The sequence below is a fragment of the Geotrypetes seraphini genome, chromosome 7 (assembly GCF_902459505.1).
Source record: "Geotrypetes seraphini chromosome 7, aGeoSer1.1, whole genome shotgun sequence".
NCBI classification, from domain to species: domain Eukaryota; kingdom Metazoa; phylum Chordata; class Amphibia; order Gymnophiona; family Dermophiidae; genus Geotrypetes; species Geotrypetes seraphini.
In genome coordinates, this window is record NC_047090.1 from 114010263 (window position 1) to 114028901 (window position 18639).

The 18639-nt window shown below is 43.3% G+C and overlaps 1 protein-coding gene across 5 annotated transcripts in view; it reads left to right on the forward strand.

Annotated features, from left to right (window-relative positions):
* Nucleotides 1–18639, forward strand: part of TMEM62 (transmembrane protein 62) — a 111707-nt gene that overhangs the window by 35750 nt on the left and 57318 nt on the right. For 4 of the 5 annotated variants that reach the window (XM_033952839.1, XM_033952838.1, XM_033952841.1 and 1 more), the window contains one exon: nucleotides 12679–12820. The exons of the other annotated variant lie outside the window; for it this stretch is intronic. In XM_033952839.1, the coding sequence (XP_033808730.1) occupies nucleotides 12679–12820 (142 nt within the window). The remainder of the gene's footprint in view (nucleotides 1–12678; nucleotides 12821–18639) is intronic. 5 annotated transcript variants of the gene reach the window in all.

The following is an 18639-nucleotide window of genomic DNA, read 5'->3' on the forward strand; positions in this document are numbered from 1 at the left end:
TCTCCCCTCAAGTCCTCCTTCGCACAGATAATCAAGTAGCTATGTACTACATAAACGAGCAAGGAGGCACGAGCTCTCTCCTGTTGTGTCAGGAGGCCCAAAAAAAATCTGGACTTGGGCGACAGCTTGCAATCTTTCTTGAAAGCTGTCTACATTGAAGGGGAGACAAATTCCCTAGTAGTCAACCTCAATAGAATTCTTCAGCTTCATAAATGGACTCTCAACTCTGCAATACAGAGCTGCACGGGAACGGGGACGACGGGAATCCCGCGGGACCCGCGGGTTCCCCCTTTGGGTCGCGGGGATCCCGTGGGGACGCCCCTAGGGTCACGGGGATCCCGTGGGGACGCCCCCTAGGGTCGCGGGGATCCCGTGGGGACGCCTCCGAGGGTCGCGGGGTTCCTGCGGGGCTGGATGTACTCAGTCGCGTGGCTCTTCTCCCTACCTTCTCTGCTTGCAGCACAGAGCCGAACGGAAGTCTTCCTGACGTCAGCGCTGACGTCGGAGGGGAGGGAGGGCTTAAACAAAGGGCTTAAACAAAGCCCTCCCTCCCTCCGACGTCAGCGCTGACGTCGGGAAGACTTCCGTTTGGCTCTGTGCTGCAGGCAGTGCAGGTAAGGAGGAGAGTAGCCTCGCGGTTCGAGTGGCTACCAAGGGAGGGGGCGGTCCACCCCGCCACACCCCGCCCCCTTCCCCCCCCTCCCTTCTTCCCCATGGCCTTTCAGCGTCCTTTTCCCCCCTCCTTCTCTACCGCCCCGGGTGCAGCACAGCCGGCCAGGTCCCCTTACTTTTGTGGCACTTCCCCGACCGACCGACAACAGCCCCGGTCCGACAATCCTCCCTGCCCTGTAGCCGCGAATCTAAATTATCTTCTTATAGCAGCTGTAAGAAGGTAATTTAGATTCGCGGTTAAGGGCAGGGAGGTTTATCGGACCGGGGCTGTTGTCGGTCGGTCGGGGAAGTGCCACAAAAGTAAGGGGACCTGGCCGGCTGTGCTGCACCCGGGGCGGTAGAGAAGGAGGGGGGAGAAGGACGCTGAAAGGCCATGGGGAAGAAGGGAGGGGGGGGAAGGACTCTGAAAGCACTTTGAAAGCACTTGAAGACTGAGGAGGGAGAAGGACGCTGAAAGCACATGGGGAATACAAAGGGGTGGAGAAGGACGCTGAAAGGCCATGGGAAGGGGGGGAAGGACTCTGAAAGCACTTGTGGAAGACAGAGGGGGGAGAAGGATGCTGAAAGGACATGGGGAAGACGGGGGGGTGGAGAAGGATGCTGAAAGGCCATGGGGAAGACAGAGAGGGAGAAGGACGCTGAAAGGACATGGGGAAGCAGAGGGGGGAGAAGGACACTGAAAGCACATGTGGAAGACAGAGGGGGGAGAAGGACGCTGAAAGGAAATGGGGAAGAGAGAGTTGGGAGAAGACGCTGGCAGGGAAGAAGACAGATGCCAGACTATGGGGGGAGCGGAGAGAAGAAGATGGGTGCCAGACCAATTTGGAAGGGGGAAGAAAGGGAGAGGCACAGTAACAGAGCAAATGGAAGATGCAGAAGGAAGAGAGACAGTGGATGGAAGGAATTGAATGAGAACATGAGGAAAGCAGAAACCAGGCAACAAAGGTAGGAAAAGAATTATATTTCTTTTTTTTTATTTTGCTTCAGGATAAAGTAGTATATTAGTTGTGTTGATAAAAATTTATAAACATTAGAGGCTCTGGTAGAAACCCGTTTGCAAAGTATGTATTCTTCCCAATTAATATTTTCAAATTAATAAAGTCTTTTTGCTTATTTGTAAATGGGTTTCTACCAGAGCCTTTAATTCAGTAGCATAATTAAATGAAATAACTATTTCTGAAGTTTATAGGGATGGGCGGGGACGGAGGGGATTCCTCGCGGGGACGGGTGGGGACGGAGGGGATTCCTCGCGGGGACGGGTGGGGACGGAGGGATTCCTCACGGGGACGGGTGGGACTTTGGCGGGGACGGGTGGGGACGGGTGGGATTTCTGTCCCCGCGCAACTCTCTACTCTGCAATTCTCCAGTCCATCTTTGTTCAATGGGGCACTCCTCAAGTGGTCTTGTTTGCGACTCCTCACAATCACTGGTTGCCCCAGTTTTGCTCCAGCCTTTCCTCTCCTCTCCGTCTAGAAGCAGAGGCCTTTCTCCTGGCTGGGACGAGTTTGTTTTTCTATAAGCATTCCCTCCATTTCCTCTCATGTTGAGAACTCTGTTCAAGCTCAAGAGAGAACCAGCCACCACGACTCTCTTTGCTCCACGGTGGCCCCGGCAACATTAGTTCTCCTTTCTACTTCATTTCAGCTCCAGGGAGCCCATTTCTCTTCCAGTTTTTCCTGCTCTGCTTACGTAGAATCAGGAATTACTTCTACATCCAACCTGCAATCACTACACCTGACCGCTTGGTTTCTCTCGTGCTGAATCCATCTCATTTGTATCTTTCTCAGCCTATTTGTCAAATTCTTTATGCATCCAGGAAACCAGCCACTCAGCTATGTTATCAACAAAAGTGGGCTAGGTTCTCTTCCTGGTGTCTTCTTCATCATCATGATCCAACTTCATTATCAGTAGATTTGGTGTTGGATTATCTGCTTCTTCTGTATGTTTCTGGCCTCAAATCTACATCTGTTAGTTTGTGTCAACGCTCTTACAGCTTTTCACTCGCCAGTCGAGGGTAAACCTCTTACTGCTCATCCTTTGGTCTCCAGATTCATGACAAGACTTTTCAATGTGAAACCACCTCTCAAGCCTCCACCTGTCACCTGGGACCTTAATGTGGTCCTTTCCAGTTTGATGAAGTCCCCATTTGAACCAATGGCCACAACTCATTTTTAGTTTCTTATTTGGAAAGTGGTTTTCCTTATTGCTCTCACTTCTGCCAGGAGGGTTAGTGAGTTACAAGAATTAGTAGCAGATTCACCCTTTACAGTTTTTCATCATAGCAAGGTGGTTCTGCGTACACGTCCAAAGTTTCTTCCAAAAGTTGTCACTGAATTCCCTCTTAATCAGTCCATTGTTTTATCAGTGTTTTTCCCTAAGCTTCTTTCTCATGCTGGAGTACTCGCTTTGCATACTTTTGACTGTACACAAGCTTTGCCCTCTTACATTGACCGGACAAAGCCACATCGAACATCTCCCCAACTGTTCATCTCTTTTGATCCTAATAAGCTGGGGCATCTTGTTTATAAAAGAACGATTTCCCACTGGCTGGGCTGCCTGCATCTCATTCTGTTATGCTCAGACTGGACTGGCACTGGAGAGTCGTATCACAGCCCACAAATTAGAGCTATGGCAGCTTCTGTGGTTTTCCTCAGATCTACTCCTATTGAGGAACTCTGTACAGCTGCCATCTGGTCCTCAGTTCATACCTTCACTTCTCACTATTGTCTGGAGTCTCTTTTTCCAGACAGGATGGGCACTTCGGCCAATCTATATTGTAAAAATTTCTTTTCTTACAGCCAACTCTCCCACCATCCCATTTCTGTTAGCTTAGAGGTCACCCATACGTGAGAATATGCTGCCTGCATGTCCTGGGATAAAGCACAGTTACTTACCATAACAGATGTTATCCAGGAACAGCAGGCATTTATTCTCACAACCCACCTGCCTCCCTGGGTTGGCTTCTTAGCTGGCTTATCTTATCTGAGGGACCACACGCTCTGCGTCGGGCGGGAAGGCACTCACACATGTGCGGTTCAGGCTGTCGTGAACTTTCTAAGATCTTAAAGTGGAAATGCACTTTTAAAATGGTCCGTACCGGAGCTCTGTCAATGATGTCACCTATACGTGAGAATATCTGCCTGCTGTCCCTGGATAACACCTGTTACGTTAAGTAACTATGCTTTAGAGAATCTGACTGATCCTTTTTTTTTTTCTCTCAATGTGATCTTTGTTGGTCTTGCAACAGTACAAAAGGGATTCTAGAATACGATTTTTGAATGTGTTGATGTTTAGTTATCCTCAACATATGTTGGTCCAAGATAGTAAATATTTTACAAATTAAAGAATCATTATCGTGTAAATCATTGACACTTTCAAATGTCGTTTACATGAGAATACTGCTCTGTTTAATTTTTTAAATTTCTGTAGCATTAAAATCGATCATTCAACATTGGAAAAACAGCTCTATTTTCTTATGATAGAATATTGTCTTATGATATAGAAAATATGAAGATATTTATCTGAATCCTTTACTAGCTAAGCGTAATTGAAAGTGCTCCAAATTTGATAGATTTCGTTCCAAATATTCCAACATTCCTGTTCATTGTAATAGCTTAATTCTTTGGCTCATATGCATAGTTTAGTTTTTGAAAGTTATGACAGTTCTCTTTCTGAATCCATGGAGGGGGGCATAATAAAAAAAAATGTCTAAGTCCATTTTGGGCCTAAGTCGCTAGTCACCCAAAGACAGACATGTAAAAAGCCCATTTTCGAAAAATAAGTCCAAAATATTTTTTTTTCCTGAAAATTGTCTAATTGTACGTCCAGCCATTTGATCATCCAGACCACTAATTCGTCTATCTTTATACCCCATTTTCGACCAAAAATTCGTCCAAGTCAAAAACGCCTAGAAAAAGAACTTTTGGACATGGGAGGGTCCAGAAAAGTGAAGGACTGGACACCCAGACATGGCACCAGAGTAGTGGGGTACCTTACAGGGCACTGCGGTGAATTTCACAAAAAGAGTTCCACATAAACATCTCGCCACAACTCCCTTATAGGTCATGGTGAGCCCCCCAAAACACCCCCAGAATCTACTAGGCCCACCTATCTAAAAGGGTTTGGGGGGTTTTGGGGGGTGCACATGTTTCACCATGAATGCAGTGATTAGAGTGGCTTATGGGCCTGGGTCCTCCTCTCCATGGTTCACTAACCTGACCCCAAGACCACTTAAGCCACCTTTGTGCCGCTCTACTAGGTTTTCCTATTCCAGGTGCTGATGTTCTGGAGGCAGATATGTAAAGTTGTTGTTACAATTTTTATGGGAGTGCAGGTGGGGTCAGTGATCACTGGGGCAGTGTGTGTGGGGTTCTGTACTTTGTGTCTGCAGTGGTTATCTGTTCACTTTGGATACCTTCTGTGGACTTAGACCTGGTTTTAGATGGCCTAAGTCACAACATCCAAGTTCCATTTAGGCAGTGTTGTAAAACTGTCGGTTATACATTCAATACACAAAGAGGCAAATCTTACTCAACAACCCTTCAGCAATATCGGTTATAAAAATGTTAAAAAGAACAAGCCCAAGAACAGAACCTTGAGGCACACCACTGGCAACATCCCTTTCCTCAGAGCGATCTCCATTGATCACTACCCTCTGTTGCCTTCCACTCAACCAGTTCTTGACCCAGTCTGTTACTTTGGGACCCATCCCAAGGGCACTCAGTTTATTTATTAGATATCTGTGTGGAACACTGTCAAAGGCTTTGTTGAAATCTAAATACACCACTTCTAGCACACATCCTCTATCGAATTCTCTGGTCACCCAGTCAAAGAAATTGATCAGATTTGTCTGACAAGACCTACCTCTAGTGAATCCATGTTGCCTCCAGTCCTGTAATCCACAGGATTTCAGAATCTTGACCATTCTGTTTTTAAAAGTGTTTCTATTAATTTGCTTACCACAAAAGTCAGACTTACCGGCCTGTAATTCCCTGTTTCTTCCTTACTTCCACTTTTGTGGAGAGGGACCACATTTGCCCTTTGCCAGTCCTCCGGTACCACTCCTGACTCTAGAGACTCATTGAAAAGGTCAGTCAGCGGAGCTACCAGAACTTCCCTAAGTTCCTTCAGCACCCTAGGATGTACACCATCTGGTCCCATTGCTTTGTCTACCTTTATTTTAGCTAGCTCCTCACGAGCACAATCCTCTGAAAATCGATCAGGGTCTATTACTCCTCCATACCTATTCACGTTTGTCTTCTGCGGTCCCGCTTCCAGCGCTTCAGCCATGAACACAGAACAGAAATATCTGTTAAGCAATTTGGCCTTTTCTTTATCAGCTTCTACATATTCCTCCCCTTCACCTTTGAGTCTCACAATGCCACTTTTGCACTTCTTCCTATCACTAATATATCTAAAAAATGTCTTGTCTCCCCGTTTTACCGTGTCAGCTATTTTTTCTTCCATTTGCATCTTTGCTTTCCTGACTACAAGACCATCCTCTCTTAACTTTTCCAGATATTTTTGCCAGTCTTCCTCTTTCTGCAATCTTTTGTTATGAAAGCTAACCTCTTATTCCTTAACTTCTCAGCTATTACTTTTGAGAATCAAAATGGCCTTCTTTTCCTCTTACTTTTACTTACTTGTCTCACAAAAAGGTTTGTCGCCCTTACAATCGCCCTTTCAGTTTTGCCCACCGCATTTCCACTCCTTCCAGACGTTCCCATCCAGACAATAATTCCTTGACTTAAACCCCCATCCGAACAAAGTTAGTTTTTTTAAAAGTCTAGAACCTTTGCTTTTCAATGAGCCCCCTCTATACCCATCTTAATATTAAACCGTACCATGCAGTGATCACTGGATGCCAGATGATCACCTACTGTAATCTCAGAAACACTTTCCCTGTTTGTAAGTACTAAGTCCCGTATAACCCCATCCCGTGTGGGTTCCATTACCAACTGCTGGAACAGTTCTTGTAGAGAATCTAGAATCTCCCTTCTTCTAGAAGACCCTACAATAAGGATACCCCAATCAACATCCGGCATGTTAAAATCACCTAATAGCAAGACTTCCCATTTTTTAGATATACAGTGGTGCCTCGCATAACGAACGCCTCGCACAACGAACGCTGCACACAACGAACTTCATGTCTTGATTCACACAACGAACTTCGTTTCACACAACGAACTTCACACAACGAACTTCGTTTCACACAACGAACTTCGTTTCACACAACGAACTTCACACAACGAACTTCGTTTCACACAACGAACTTCGTTTCACACAACGAACTTCGTTTCACACAACGAAGTCGCCCGAGCTGCCGATGTATTGCATCCTTCCGCGCAGGCACTGCAGGCAGTCGTTAGTCACTGCGCTTAACTGCCCTCTCTCACTGTATACAGTCGTCCTTTTAAGATAAACTCAATATTTTTTATATATCATGGCTTCTAAAAAAAGCAGGAAGGTGATTTCTGTTGAAATGAAACTGGAAATAATTAGAAGGAGTGAATGTGGGGTAAAACAGTGTGACCTCGTCAAAGAGTTTGGCCTCAGCAAGACCACCATTTTGACAAATTTATCTTTTTTTATGTCATCTTAGCATATTTTATGCTGCAGAACGAATTATTTTTTTTAACATGTATTGTTATGGGAAAATGCGTTTCACATAACGAACTTTTCGCATAACAAACTTGCTCCTGGAATGAATTAAGTTCGTTGTGTGAGGCACCACTGTATTCTGAATGTCTACTATTAAATCTCCATCTACTTCTTCCATCTGTGAAGGAAGCCTGTATATCACACCAATGTAAATATATTCACCATTTCCTCTTTCTAAATTAATCCACAGTTCTTCTTCCTTGCCCTGCAGATCCTGCAATTGTGTGGCTTTAATATATTCTTTAACATATAACGCTACTCCTCCTTTTCTTCCTACCATGTCTTTCCTGAACAGATTATAGCCGGTATAACTACATCCCAGTCATGGTTCTCTGTGAACCATGTCTCTGTGATTGCCATTATATCCAACTCCTCTTCTTCCATCACAGCTTCTAGATCCATAATCTTGTTTCCCATACTTAGAGCATTAGTATAAACTGCTTTCCAGACATTGCCCCCTTTTCCCATCCGTGTAGAGCAGGGATCTCAAAGTTCCTCCTTGAGGACCGCAATCCAGTCAGGTTTTCAGGATTTCCCCAATGAATATGCATTGAAAGCAATGCATGCACATAGATCTCATGCATATTCATTGGGGAAATCCAGAAAACCAGACTGGATTGCGGCCCTGAAGGAGGGACTTTGAGACCCCTAGTGTAGAGGTATTAAGTGATTTACTTACCTGAGGGCTTATACTCACCCAGGAGCGTTGATCAGCCTGCCCCATCACTTCTAGTTTAAAGCCCTCTTTAGTAGATTAGCCAGCCTGCTGGCAAAGACACTTCTTCCCTTCTTTGATAGATGTACACCATCCCTTCTCAGCAGCCCATGGAAGATCATCCCATGGTCTAAGAAGTTAAAACACTCTTGACGACACCATCCACATAGCCAAGCATTCATCTCCAGGATTCGAGCTTCTCTGCCCTGGCCTTTACACTCGACACGGAGGATGGACGAGAATACCACCTGCACACTTGACTGCTTCACCCTCTCTCCCAGAGCCACAAAGTCACTTTTGACACGTTCGCAGGGGTACCTGGTAGTATTGAGTATGCAAACTTTTAGAGCAGGTCTGAGCTCTTGTAGCCTTGCTTTGCTGTCAGTGCCTGAGCACTGATTGGCTGAGGCATGGACAGGAAAGTAAGACTAGAGCTCAGACCCGCTAAAAATTTCCAGAGATCCAGTGGACCCCCTCCAGAACCCCTTAAAAATGCCTCTGATCTCCTCCCCCCAAGCCCTCCATAGGTGGCCCTTTTGGTCCGGTGGTGGATCTAATCTCTTCAGCCACACCCAACCCCCCCAATGCTGCTGATCCCCCCCCTTCCTGCCAATCCCTCAAAAAAAAAACCCTAGTGGGCTGGGCCAGCCCCCCCATTTAAGAAACTTCCCCCTCTTGACACCTGACCCTATGGACCAGGAACCTTTGACCCCCCCCCTGGTACCTTGCATTGAATACTGGCAAATGGGATGCCCTCTCACTCCTGCCTCAGGGCCCGCTTCTTCAAAATGGCAGCCCTCCCCCTACCCATTGCATCCTGGGGTGTAGTGGGAGGAGCCGAAATGCCATATAAAGTAAAAATCTCTCCAGTCTTCCAGTACCACTCCCAACTCTAGAGAGCCAGCATAGTCACCATAACTTCCCTAAGAAGGAAGAAGGTGTTGATGCCCCTGTACAGGTCATTGGTAAGGCCCCACTTGGAGTATTGTGTTCAATTTTGGAGACCGTATCTGGCGAAGGATGTAAGAAGACTTGAGGCGGTCCAGAGGAGGGGGACGAAAATGATAGGAGGCTTGCGCCAGAAGATGTATGAGGAGAGACTGGAAGCTCTGAATATGTATACCCTAGAGGACAGGAGGGACAGGGGAGATATGATTCAGACGTTCAAATACTTGAAGGATATTAACGTAGAACAAAATCTTTTTCAGAGAAAGGAAAATGGTAAAACCAGAGGACATAATTTGAGGTTGAGGGTGGTAGATTCAAAGGCAATGTTAGGAAATTCTACTTTACGGAGAGGGTGGTGGATGCCTGGAATGCACTCCCGAGAGAGGTGGTGGAGAGTAAAACTGTGACTGAGTTCAAAGAAGCGTGGGATGAACACAAAGGATCTAGAATCAGAAAATAAGATTAAATACTGAACTAAGGCCAGTACTGGGCAGACTTACACGGTCTGTGTACACTGTATATGGCCGTTTGGTGGAGGATGGGCTGGGGAGGGCTTCAATGGCTGGGAGGGTGTAGATGGGCTGGAGTAAGTCTTAACAGAGATTTCGGCAGTTGGAACCCAAGCACAGTACAGGGTAAAGCTTTGGATTCTTGCCCATAAATAGCTAAGAAGAAAAAATTAAAAATTTAAATTGAATCGGGTTGGGCAGACTGGATGGACCATTCGGGTCTTTATCTGCCGTCATCTACTATGTTACTATGTAAGTCCCTTTAGTACCCTCGGATGTACACCATCTGGCCCCATCGCTTTGCCCACCTTTAGTTTAGCTAGCTCCTCATGAGCACAATCCTCAGAAAATCGATCAGGATCTACCACACCTCCATCCCTATTTGTGTTTGTCTTCTTCGGTCCTATTCCTAATCCTAGTGCTTCAGCTGTGAACACAGAACAGAAATATTTGTTAAGCAATTCAGCTTTATCTTTATCAGCTTCTACATATTTCTCCCTTTCACCTTTGAGTCTCATAATGCCACTTTTGCACTTTTTCTTATCACTAATATATCTAAAAAAATGTCTTGCCTCCCAATTTTACTGTCCAACCTCTTATCTTTTCCAGATATTTTTGTCTTTCTTCCTCTCTCTGTGATCTTTTGTAGTTTATGAAAGTTAATCTCTTTTTCCTTACCTTCTCAGCTACTACTTTTAAGAACGAAAGCAGTCTTCTTTTCCTCTTACTTTTACTTACTTTTCCTACAAAATGGTTTGTTGCCCTTACAATAGCTCCTTTCAGTTTTTCCCTCTGCTTTCCTGCATCTTCCAGATAACAATTCCATGACATAATCCCCTATCTGAACAAAGTTGGGGTTGTTTTTTTTTTTTTTAAGTCTAGAATCTTTACTTTTGATGAGCCCACTTTACACCTGTCTTAATATTAAACCACTCTCTTCAGTGATCATTGGATGCCAGATGATCACCGACTGTAACATCAGAAACACTTTCCCCATTTGTAAGCACTAAGTCCAGTGTAGCCCCATCCCACTTGGGTTCCATTACCACCTACTAGAACAGTTCTCCTTGTAGAGAATCCAGAATTTCCCTACTTCTAGAAGACCACGCAATAAGGATACCCCAATCAACATCTGGCATGTTAAAAATCACCTGTTAGTAATACTTCCCCTTTTACAGCTATATTCTGAATGTCTACTATTAAATCTTTTTTCAGTTCTGTCTGTGAAGGAGGCCTGAATACCACAACAATGTAAATACATTTTCCATTCCCTCTTTCCAGATTGACCCACAGTGCCTCTTCCTTACCCTGCAGATCCTACAGTTGTGTGGCTTTAATATGATCCTTAACATATAACACTACTCCCCCCCTCCTTTTCTTCCTAACCTGTATTTCCTGAACAGATTATATCCTGGTATAATTATATCCTAGGCATGGTTCTCCGTGAATCACATCTCTGTGATAGCTACTAAATCCAACTCAGCCTCTTCTATCAGAGCCTCTAGATCCAGAACCTTGTTTCCCATACTTTGAGCATTAGTATAAAGTACTGTATATTGCTTTCCAAACACTGCCCGCTTTTCCCATTTGTGCAGAGGTATTTAGTGATTCATTTATGTGATGGCTTAAATTCACCTGGGAGCTTTGATCTCCCTGCCCCAACAATTCTTGTTTAAAGCCCTCCTCAGTAGGTTAGCCAGTCTGCTGTTGTAGACACTTCTTCCCTTCTTTGATAGATGCACATCATCCATGCTCAGCAGCCCTTGGAAAATCATCCCATGGTCCAGGAAGCCAAAATTCTCTCCGACACCATTCATGTATTCATCTCAAGGATGTGAGCTTCTCTGCCCTGATCTGTACCCTTGATAGGAAGGATCAACAAGAATACCACCTGTGTGTACCTGATTGTTTCACCTTCTCTCCCAGAGCCACAAAGTCACTTTTGATACATTTGGAGGGGTACCTAGCAGTATAATTTAGTGCCAACATGGATGAGCAGCATTGGATAATAGTCATTAGGCTTGATGAGTCTCAGGAAGCTCTCCATAACATCTTGGTTTTTGGCACCAGGCAGACAGCATACCTCCTGGGGTATTATGTATGGTCTACAGATGGATGCCTCTGTACCCCTCGGAAGGGAATCGCCAACTACCACTACCTTACACCTCCTATGGAGATTTCAAACTTTGGAGCATCCCAGGGAGAGGAAAGAGCATTCTCTTTCATTTCCAGGGCTGCATATCGGTTCTTCAATTCAAGGGCAGGTGAAGTCACAGTATCAATTGTGCAGAGTCCAGCTGTCCTCCCTCAGCACAGCCGGCTCTTTCAAACTGCTGGAAATCGTTGATGCCTCGTGAAGCATTTCATCAATGTACCTCTCATTTTCATGGATGCTTCTCAGCCTTGCCCCCATCCTCTGTCAGTTCCTTTACTGCCTTTATGAGAGATTCAAGCTGAAGACAGCTTCCACATGGAACTTTCTCTGCTTGGGTAACATTTTCTGTCTGCTCAGAGACAGAAGCTGAGTAACAGCTTTAGTGACACAATGTTTCCCAGCCATACTGTGGTTGCAGAAGTGTTTGCACCAACCGCCAGATGCAAGTGTGTGTGTATGGGGGGGGGGGAGGAGTGTCAGGTCCTTGAGCTTGAGAGACCGGCCCATTAGACCACCAGGAATTTTTCTTGTGGAGGGGATCGGTTTGGGCGGGGCGATTGAGGCATTCCTGGAGGGCTTGGTGGCAGGAGAGCCACACAGCTCTTGTGGGCATGTCCAAGAAAATTCTAATCCTTTAGCAACAATTGCTCAAAACCAACAGTATGCATATAATTTGCATGCCGGTAGTGTTGAGCATCTGTCACTAAAATTAGACTGGTTTGGATCTAGCACTTTAGCTTTACAGAGCTGGAGTTTTGAGCATCTGCCTTTGAGTGTCTAAATGTATTTCACTTCTGTTCTCAGACTGAAATCAAATGTCAGTGTTTCCCATTTTTCTTGAAGAATATTTTAAAGACAATTAAAATTTAGATATAAAGAGGTTTAGAAATAATCAGCAATGGGTACCACAAATTGTATGTGTGTGGGAATAAGTACAGCTAAGTTATATCTTCAAAAGGGGCATGAAGGGAGCACATTTCTCTTGCATAGGTTTCTCAGTGTATCCATTGTTTTGGCAGGAAATATTCCGCTCTGCGCAAAGAGGGTTCTTTCCACTATATTCACAGAACCCCTTTTGGAAATTACTCTTTTATCTGTGTGGATGCCACACTGACACCAGGCCCCAAGAGACCCTTCAATTTCTTTGGGATTTTGAACAAGGTAACATAAAAGGTTCCTTAGAAAAGTAATAAAAAATGTTTTCTCTCTGTCTGTTTACCAAAAACTGTTTCATTAGCAAGTGGAAAAAGCACCCAGTAACTAGAAAAGTGGATGGATGTAAACTACAGGATCGCAAATCTTTTGATGCTGCGAGAACTGATACATGTCCTGTGCCAACACCATTAATACGCTACAAAATGTAGATATTTTTGCTAGCTTCTTTATACTTCCACTCAATAATAATAATAAGCTTTCATTTGCATGTACCTAGGGATTTTCCCTCTGTTTTATATCCCATTGCTTTGTATTTCATATCTCTTCTTCCGCCTGTCACAACATAGTACCTAATATTGGTGGGCTTTTACAAAGCTGCGCTACCAAGCAGTGCATGCTTATTGCTGAGCCACCCATAGGAATAGAATGAGCGGCTTGGCATTTATGCCTGGATTGTCTAACCAGTGCCAAAGTTGGCTGCCACTTTAAAAGTGGATGTCAATCACATGATGGCACCTGTTAGAGAATTGCACCTCAAAATCTAAATAGTCCAGGTCTTGCCATCAGCTGATCGCTGGACTCCCTGATGCTGTGGCTTTGGGGAGTTCTTCCGGCTCAGCTGATCGGGAATTCTCCTGCTGCGATTGAACTGGCAGGGAGATCCCCATTTCGTCTCTCCTTCCCTCCAGGCCTGACAACCCACACACTCCTCAACACCCCATACACACACCCCTGTACCTTTGGATGAAACATCAGCAGGAGGGATGCCCACTCACTCCTGCCAATAGGGCCACTTCTTCAAAATGGTGGCCCTTCCCCTCTCAGTCCATCTTGGGATGCACTGGGAGGGGCATAAGGCCCTAATTGCAGCAGGGGAATCCATGATCGGCTGAGTCAGCAGGCTTTGGGAAGTTCTGTTGACTCAGCTGACTGGGGATTCCCCTGCCGCAATCAGCTAATGGCAAGCTGTGCACTGTTTTCAGGATCTCCCAGCAAAGATGGGTACTGGAAATGTAGGCCAGGGTTTTCTGGGTCTACATTTCTGGTGCATATCTTTGCGTGAATTGCAACTATGTAGGCGCTTAGGCCATCTAACGCCACTTCTGGCATTGGCCATGCCTACTTTGGTGTTCGGCCTAAAGTGCCTACATGGACAGTATTACAGTGCCTTTTATTTAGGTGTTCATAAGTGCTTTATTTTTATCGTTTTTCACCATTTTAAACTGTGTTTTTCAATTTAGGTGCTGGTAGGTTTATAGAATATCCCCCCCCCCTTAGTGTGCAGCGCAGCTTTGTAAGATTGTTGGCAGGAGTGTGAAAAATAATTTGTTTACTTCTGCAGAATTTATCTTTCAAACAATTTTATTGATGACAAAGGTGCAAGTCAGCAACAAATAAGTCAACTATTATAAATTACAATCAGTCAATAGCTAGCAGTGCACAACAGACCAGTCATTAAATGAATTTCCATATTACTCCCCAACTTCTTATAACTTCCCCATCCATTATCTCCCCTCTTCCAAAATATATATCCTATAATAGTCTATCCAACCTCCCCTCCCCCCAAGAAAAGAGGAACAATGATAATGCTAAACCACTAACCATTAAAGACCCTCCCCCCAAACACAAAAGTATGGAACCACCGATAGCAGTCATCCTACACCTCTAAACAAAACTAAACCTTAAAGATAGAGCTCGGCACGGTTTACAGGTAATTCAATAAATGAGGGAAGGACATAATAAGAAATTTGGTTATGAAGAGGATAGCTAGTTTTACATTTTAAATAGATAGCTTTACATTTTGGAGAAAAGCCAGGTTTTCAGATGCTTTGGGAATAATTGGAATGAGCCTAGGTTCCGCAGCGGGGCAGGGAGGTTATTCCAAAGCTCAGTGAATTTGAAGAAAAGGGATTTCCCTAATTTACCTGCATACATGGTGTGTTATCTACCAAATCCTCCCCAGCAGATGCAGATGCAGTACTACAGCAGCTCTCCTCATAACCCTCCCAACCTTGCCCTACCCATCCCATGAACCCAATTCATTCAACAGAAGACTGCAGCCCTTCAGATTCAAACTTCTAAGATAGGGATCCCAGGTCTCCAAAAAGTATATACAACCTTTCCTAGTACCTCTCGTGTCTTTAGCCTCCTGGGTGGTTTTGATCTCCAAAGAAACCTATTTATTAATCTATTTTCTTGTATAATCCAGCTGAAAGTGGAAGTTGTATCATACTAAAAATATAATTAAGCTTTGGAGCTAATACCATTTTAATGGCTTCGGCTCTCCCCACCAAGAAAGAAAAAGGGGGGACCAGGATTCTAGAATGTTTATCGTTAGCTCTATTATATCCCCAGGTATTTGATCTTATCAGGCTCCCATTTAAAAGCAAAATGAGAAGTATGGTGCTATAGTACAGAAGAAGTTGAGGGCAATAACGATGACTTCAGTTAATTTTATACCCTGAAAAAATTGAAAACTCATTAATGCAAGATAATAAATATGAGATTTAGTCTAGAGGTATATAGCATGTCACCAGCATATATTGAAAGTTTAAAGGAGGAATCATTAATGGAAATACCTCTAATGGCATTATTATACTTAATAGTAATAGCTAAGGGTTCGAGAGCCAAATTGAACAAAAGAGGGGAGAGTGGACAGCCTTGTTTAGTACCTCTCTGAAGAGGAAAGAATTTGGATAGCAAATCGTTAACTAAAATGGAGGCTTGGGGGGCTATTGTACAAAACCCTAATCATACGAATAAAATTTTTGCTAAAGCCGAACCATACTGAGTCTTTAAAAAGATTGTCCCAGTTAATCCTGTCAGGATTTTTCAGCATCTAGTGAAAGTGCTATTAAAGAGTCCCTAGAATGTGCAACCTGAGATATTATATTCCAGAAGAGACATAAGTTATCACTGGGAAATCTATTAATAGTAAACCCATTCTGATCCCTATGTAATAAAGATGGGAAGTACTTCCTGTGACCTAGTAGCCAATATTTTTGCATAAATTTTATTATCTATGTTAATTAAGGATATAGGTCTATAGTTTTCTACTTTGGAATGATCTCTATCTGGCCTAGAGATCACTATTATAGTTGATTCCAAGAAAGAACCTCTACAGGATTCGTCCAAGATCATTGCATCATACAAATACAGTAATTTTGGAATTAAAAGATCTGAGAATGTTTGGTAAAATTCTATATTTAAACCTTCATTCCTGGGAGCTTTACCTTTGGGCGTACTTTTTATAACATGGAGAACTACTTCTTCTTGATCCGCAGCAACTGTTTTACCATCCTCCTTTCTTATCAACAGTATGTTCCTATGTCCCCGTTCAGAGGCAACCAGATGTGCCAACATTTTACCTCCCTTCTGCCCATATCTATATAATCTGTATTTGTGAAATACTTCTTGGACCCTTTGATGTAATAGCTCCAAATATCTCTCTCTATCTTCCACTGTATGGGTTCGTCCATAGGCTACATGTGCCTGTCTCATAGCTTTTTCCAGTCTCAAGATTTCATTATCTCTTATCTTGCGGATATGGCTTGTATAGCTAATGATCTCACCACACAGGATTGCTTTAGCCATTTCCCAGAAAAGCACTGGGGGGTCTCAATGTCCAGGTAGCCTTAAGTTTTTTCTTGAAATTTAACATTCTTATATAGTGCTAAAGGAAAGACCCCACAGCTAGGGCGAAGTCCTACTTCATGCTTGGATGTGGCTGGTATTAGAAGGGAATGATCTGAGATCACTATCTCTCTCCAATATCTGCACTACTAATCTGACCAAACAGAGATCTGGAGACCAGCAAGTAGTCTATTCTAGACTGTGAGTTATGGGCTCAGAAGATGTGTGTGTATGCTTTGTCTTCCAGGTAAAGCGCCCTCTAGACATCCACTAAGTTATTCAAATAACCAAATATTCTTTAGCCCTTTAGTACTCACTAGTAATCTATATCCTGACTTCACTGTGCAATCCATTTGGGGATCCCAGACTGCATTGAAGTGCCCCCCCCCAATCCGTAGCATATCGGAGTATCTTATGAGAAGCTATGTCAGTCGAGTAAAACTCGACATCATAATCATTGGGAGCATATACGCAACAAAATAGAATGGGCTTCCAGTCCACCTCCCCTTGGCATAAAACATATCTCTTATCTCCATCCCACTCCAATAGTTTAATATTATTCACTACCCCTTTCCAAAACAAGATTGCCACCCCCCATTTCTTTCCTATCGCATCTGCTGCCACACAATCCCCCATCCACCAGCATTTTAATTTCCCATGCTCCACCCATCTAAATGAGTTTCCTACAAAATTACAACATCTGCTTTATTGCGCTGCAGGTGCTGCAATATCTTAGAGCGCTTGATGGGCAAGTTTATGCCCGCCACATTCCAAGTAACCACTTTCTTTTTTTTTTTTTAATTCTTTATTCATTTTTATAACTTACATCAATTGCATAAAAAATAATACCATTTTGACTTAAATAAATTACTTGAAATTCTACAATTCTTTAAATTACAAATAATTATCCCTTTCCCTCCCATTCCTTCAATACCTCATAATATATATACCATAAAATAAAGTCGTCCCCCCCCCCACCCCATTCTTTCATTTGTACAAATCAGGGAAAATAATACCTATTCATTGCAAAAATTTGTTAATGGCCCCCACACATCTTGGAATCTTTGAAAATTCCCTTTCTGAATAGCTAATGTTCTCTCCATTTTATATATATGACGCACTGAATTCCACCAAAAACTATAATTTAGTCTATTCCAATTTTTCCAATTACATGTTATTTGTTGTAGGGTGACTCCTGTTAAAATAAGTAAGAGTTTATTATTTTTGAAAGATATTTGGCTCTTAACCCTCATAGACATACCAAATAATAATAATAACTTTATTTTTGTATACTGCCATTCCCAGAGAGTTCTAGGCGGTTCACAACAATTAACTAAGATTACAAACAGTGAAAAAAAGCATTGGAATTACAATACTATAAGTGTACAATAGTAAGGTAAAAAAGTTTATTTACAGGAAAAACCGGTCGTTGACAGTTAAATTGGTTTGGTGGGCACAATAAGAGGGGACGGTGGAGGTTCAGGTGGATTGAGGGGTATTAAGGAGGTGAGGGTGTGTTAGGGGTTCTGTTCGTGGAATAAGTGAGTTTTGAGTTTTTTTCTGAAGTCAAGGTAGGAGGGGGCGTCAAGTACAATTTGGGCAAGCCATGAGTTTAGTTTGGCTGCCTGGAAGGAGAAGGTTTTATCGAGGAACCTTTTGAGGTGACACAATTTTAGGGGGGGGGGAAGGCAAACAGATGAATTCTGCGAGAGTTTAATTATTAAGGCCATATTTATGTTGCAACTGTGAAAACTCCAGTAGTTTAACATTAGAAATAACATCTTCTAATACACGTATTCCTGCAATCAACCAATGCTTCCAGATGACCTTAAATCCACCAATTTGAATCTTGGAGTTCAGTCATATAGTTTGATTTGTTGATTTATGAATTGGAATAGGTGACAAATTACTCACATATCTTATTGTTTTCCATGTGTCTACAAATTTTCTATTTTCTTTATATAATCTAGGCATTTTGATACTAAGTACATGGCATAATCGCAAAGGAAACATGAGGCGCCATTCCAACCATAACCAATCTGGGATATTATCAACAGGCTCTGGGAGGATCCAATACATACCCTGGTGCATAATATAGGATTGATGATACCTATAAAAGTTGGGAAAATTTACCCCTCCTTCTGTAATTGGTTTTTGTAGAGATACTAAAGCAATTCTAGAGTTTTTGCCCA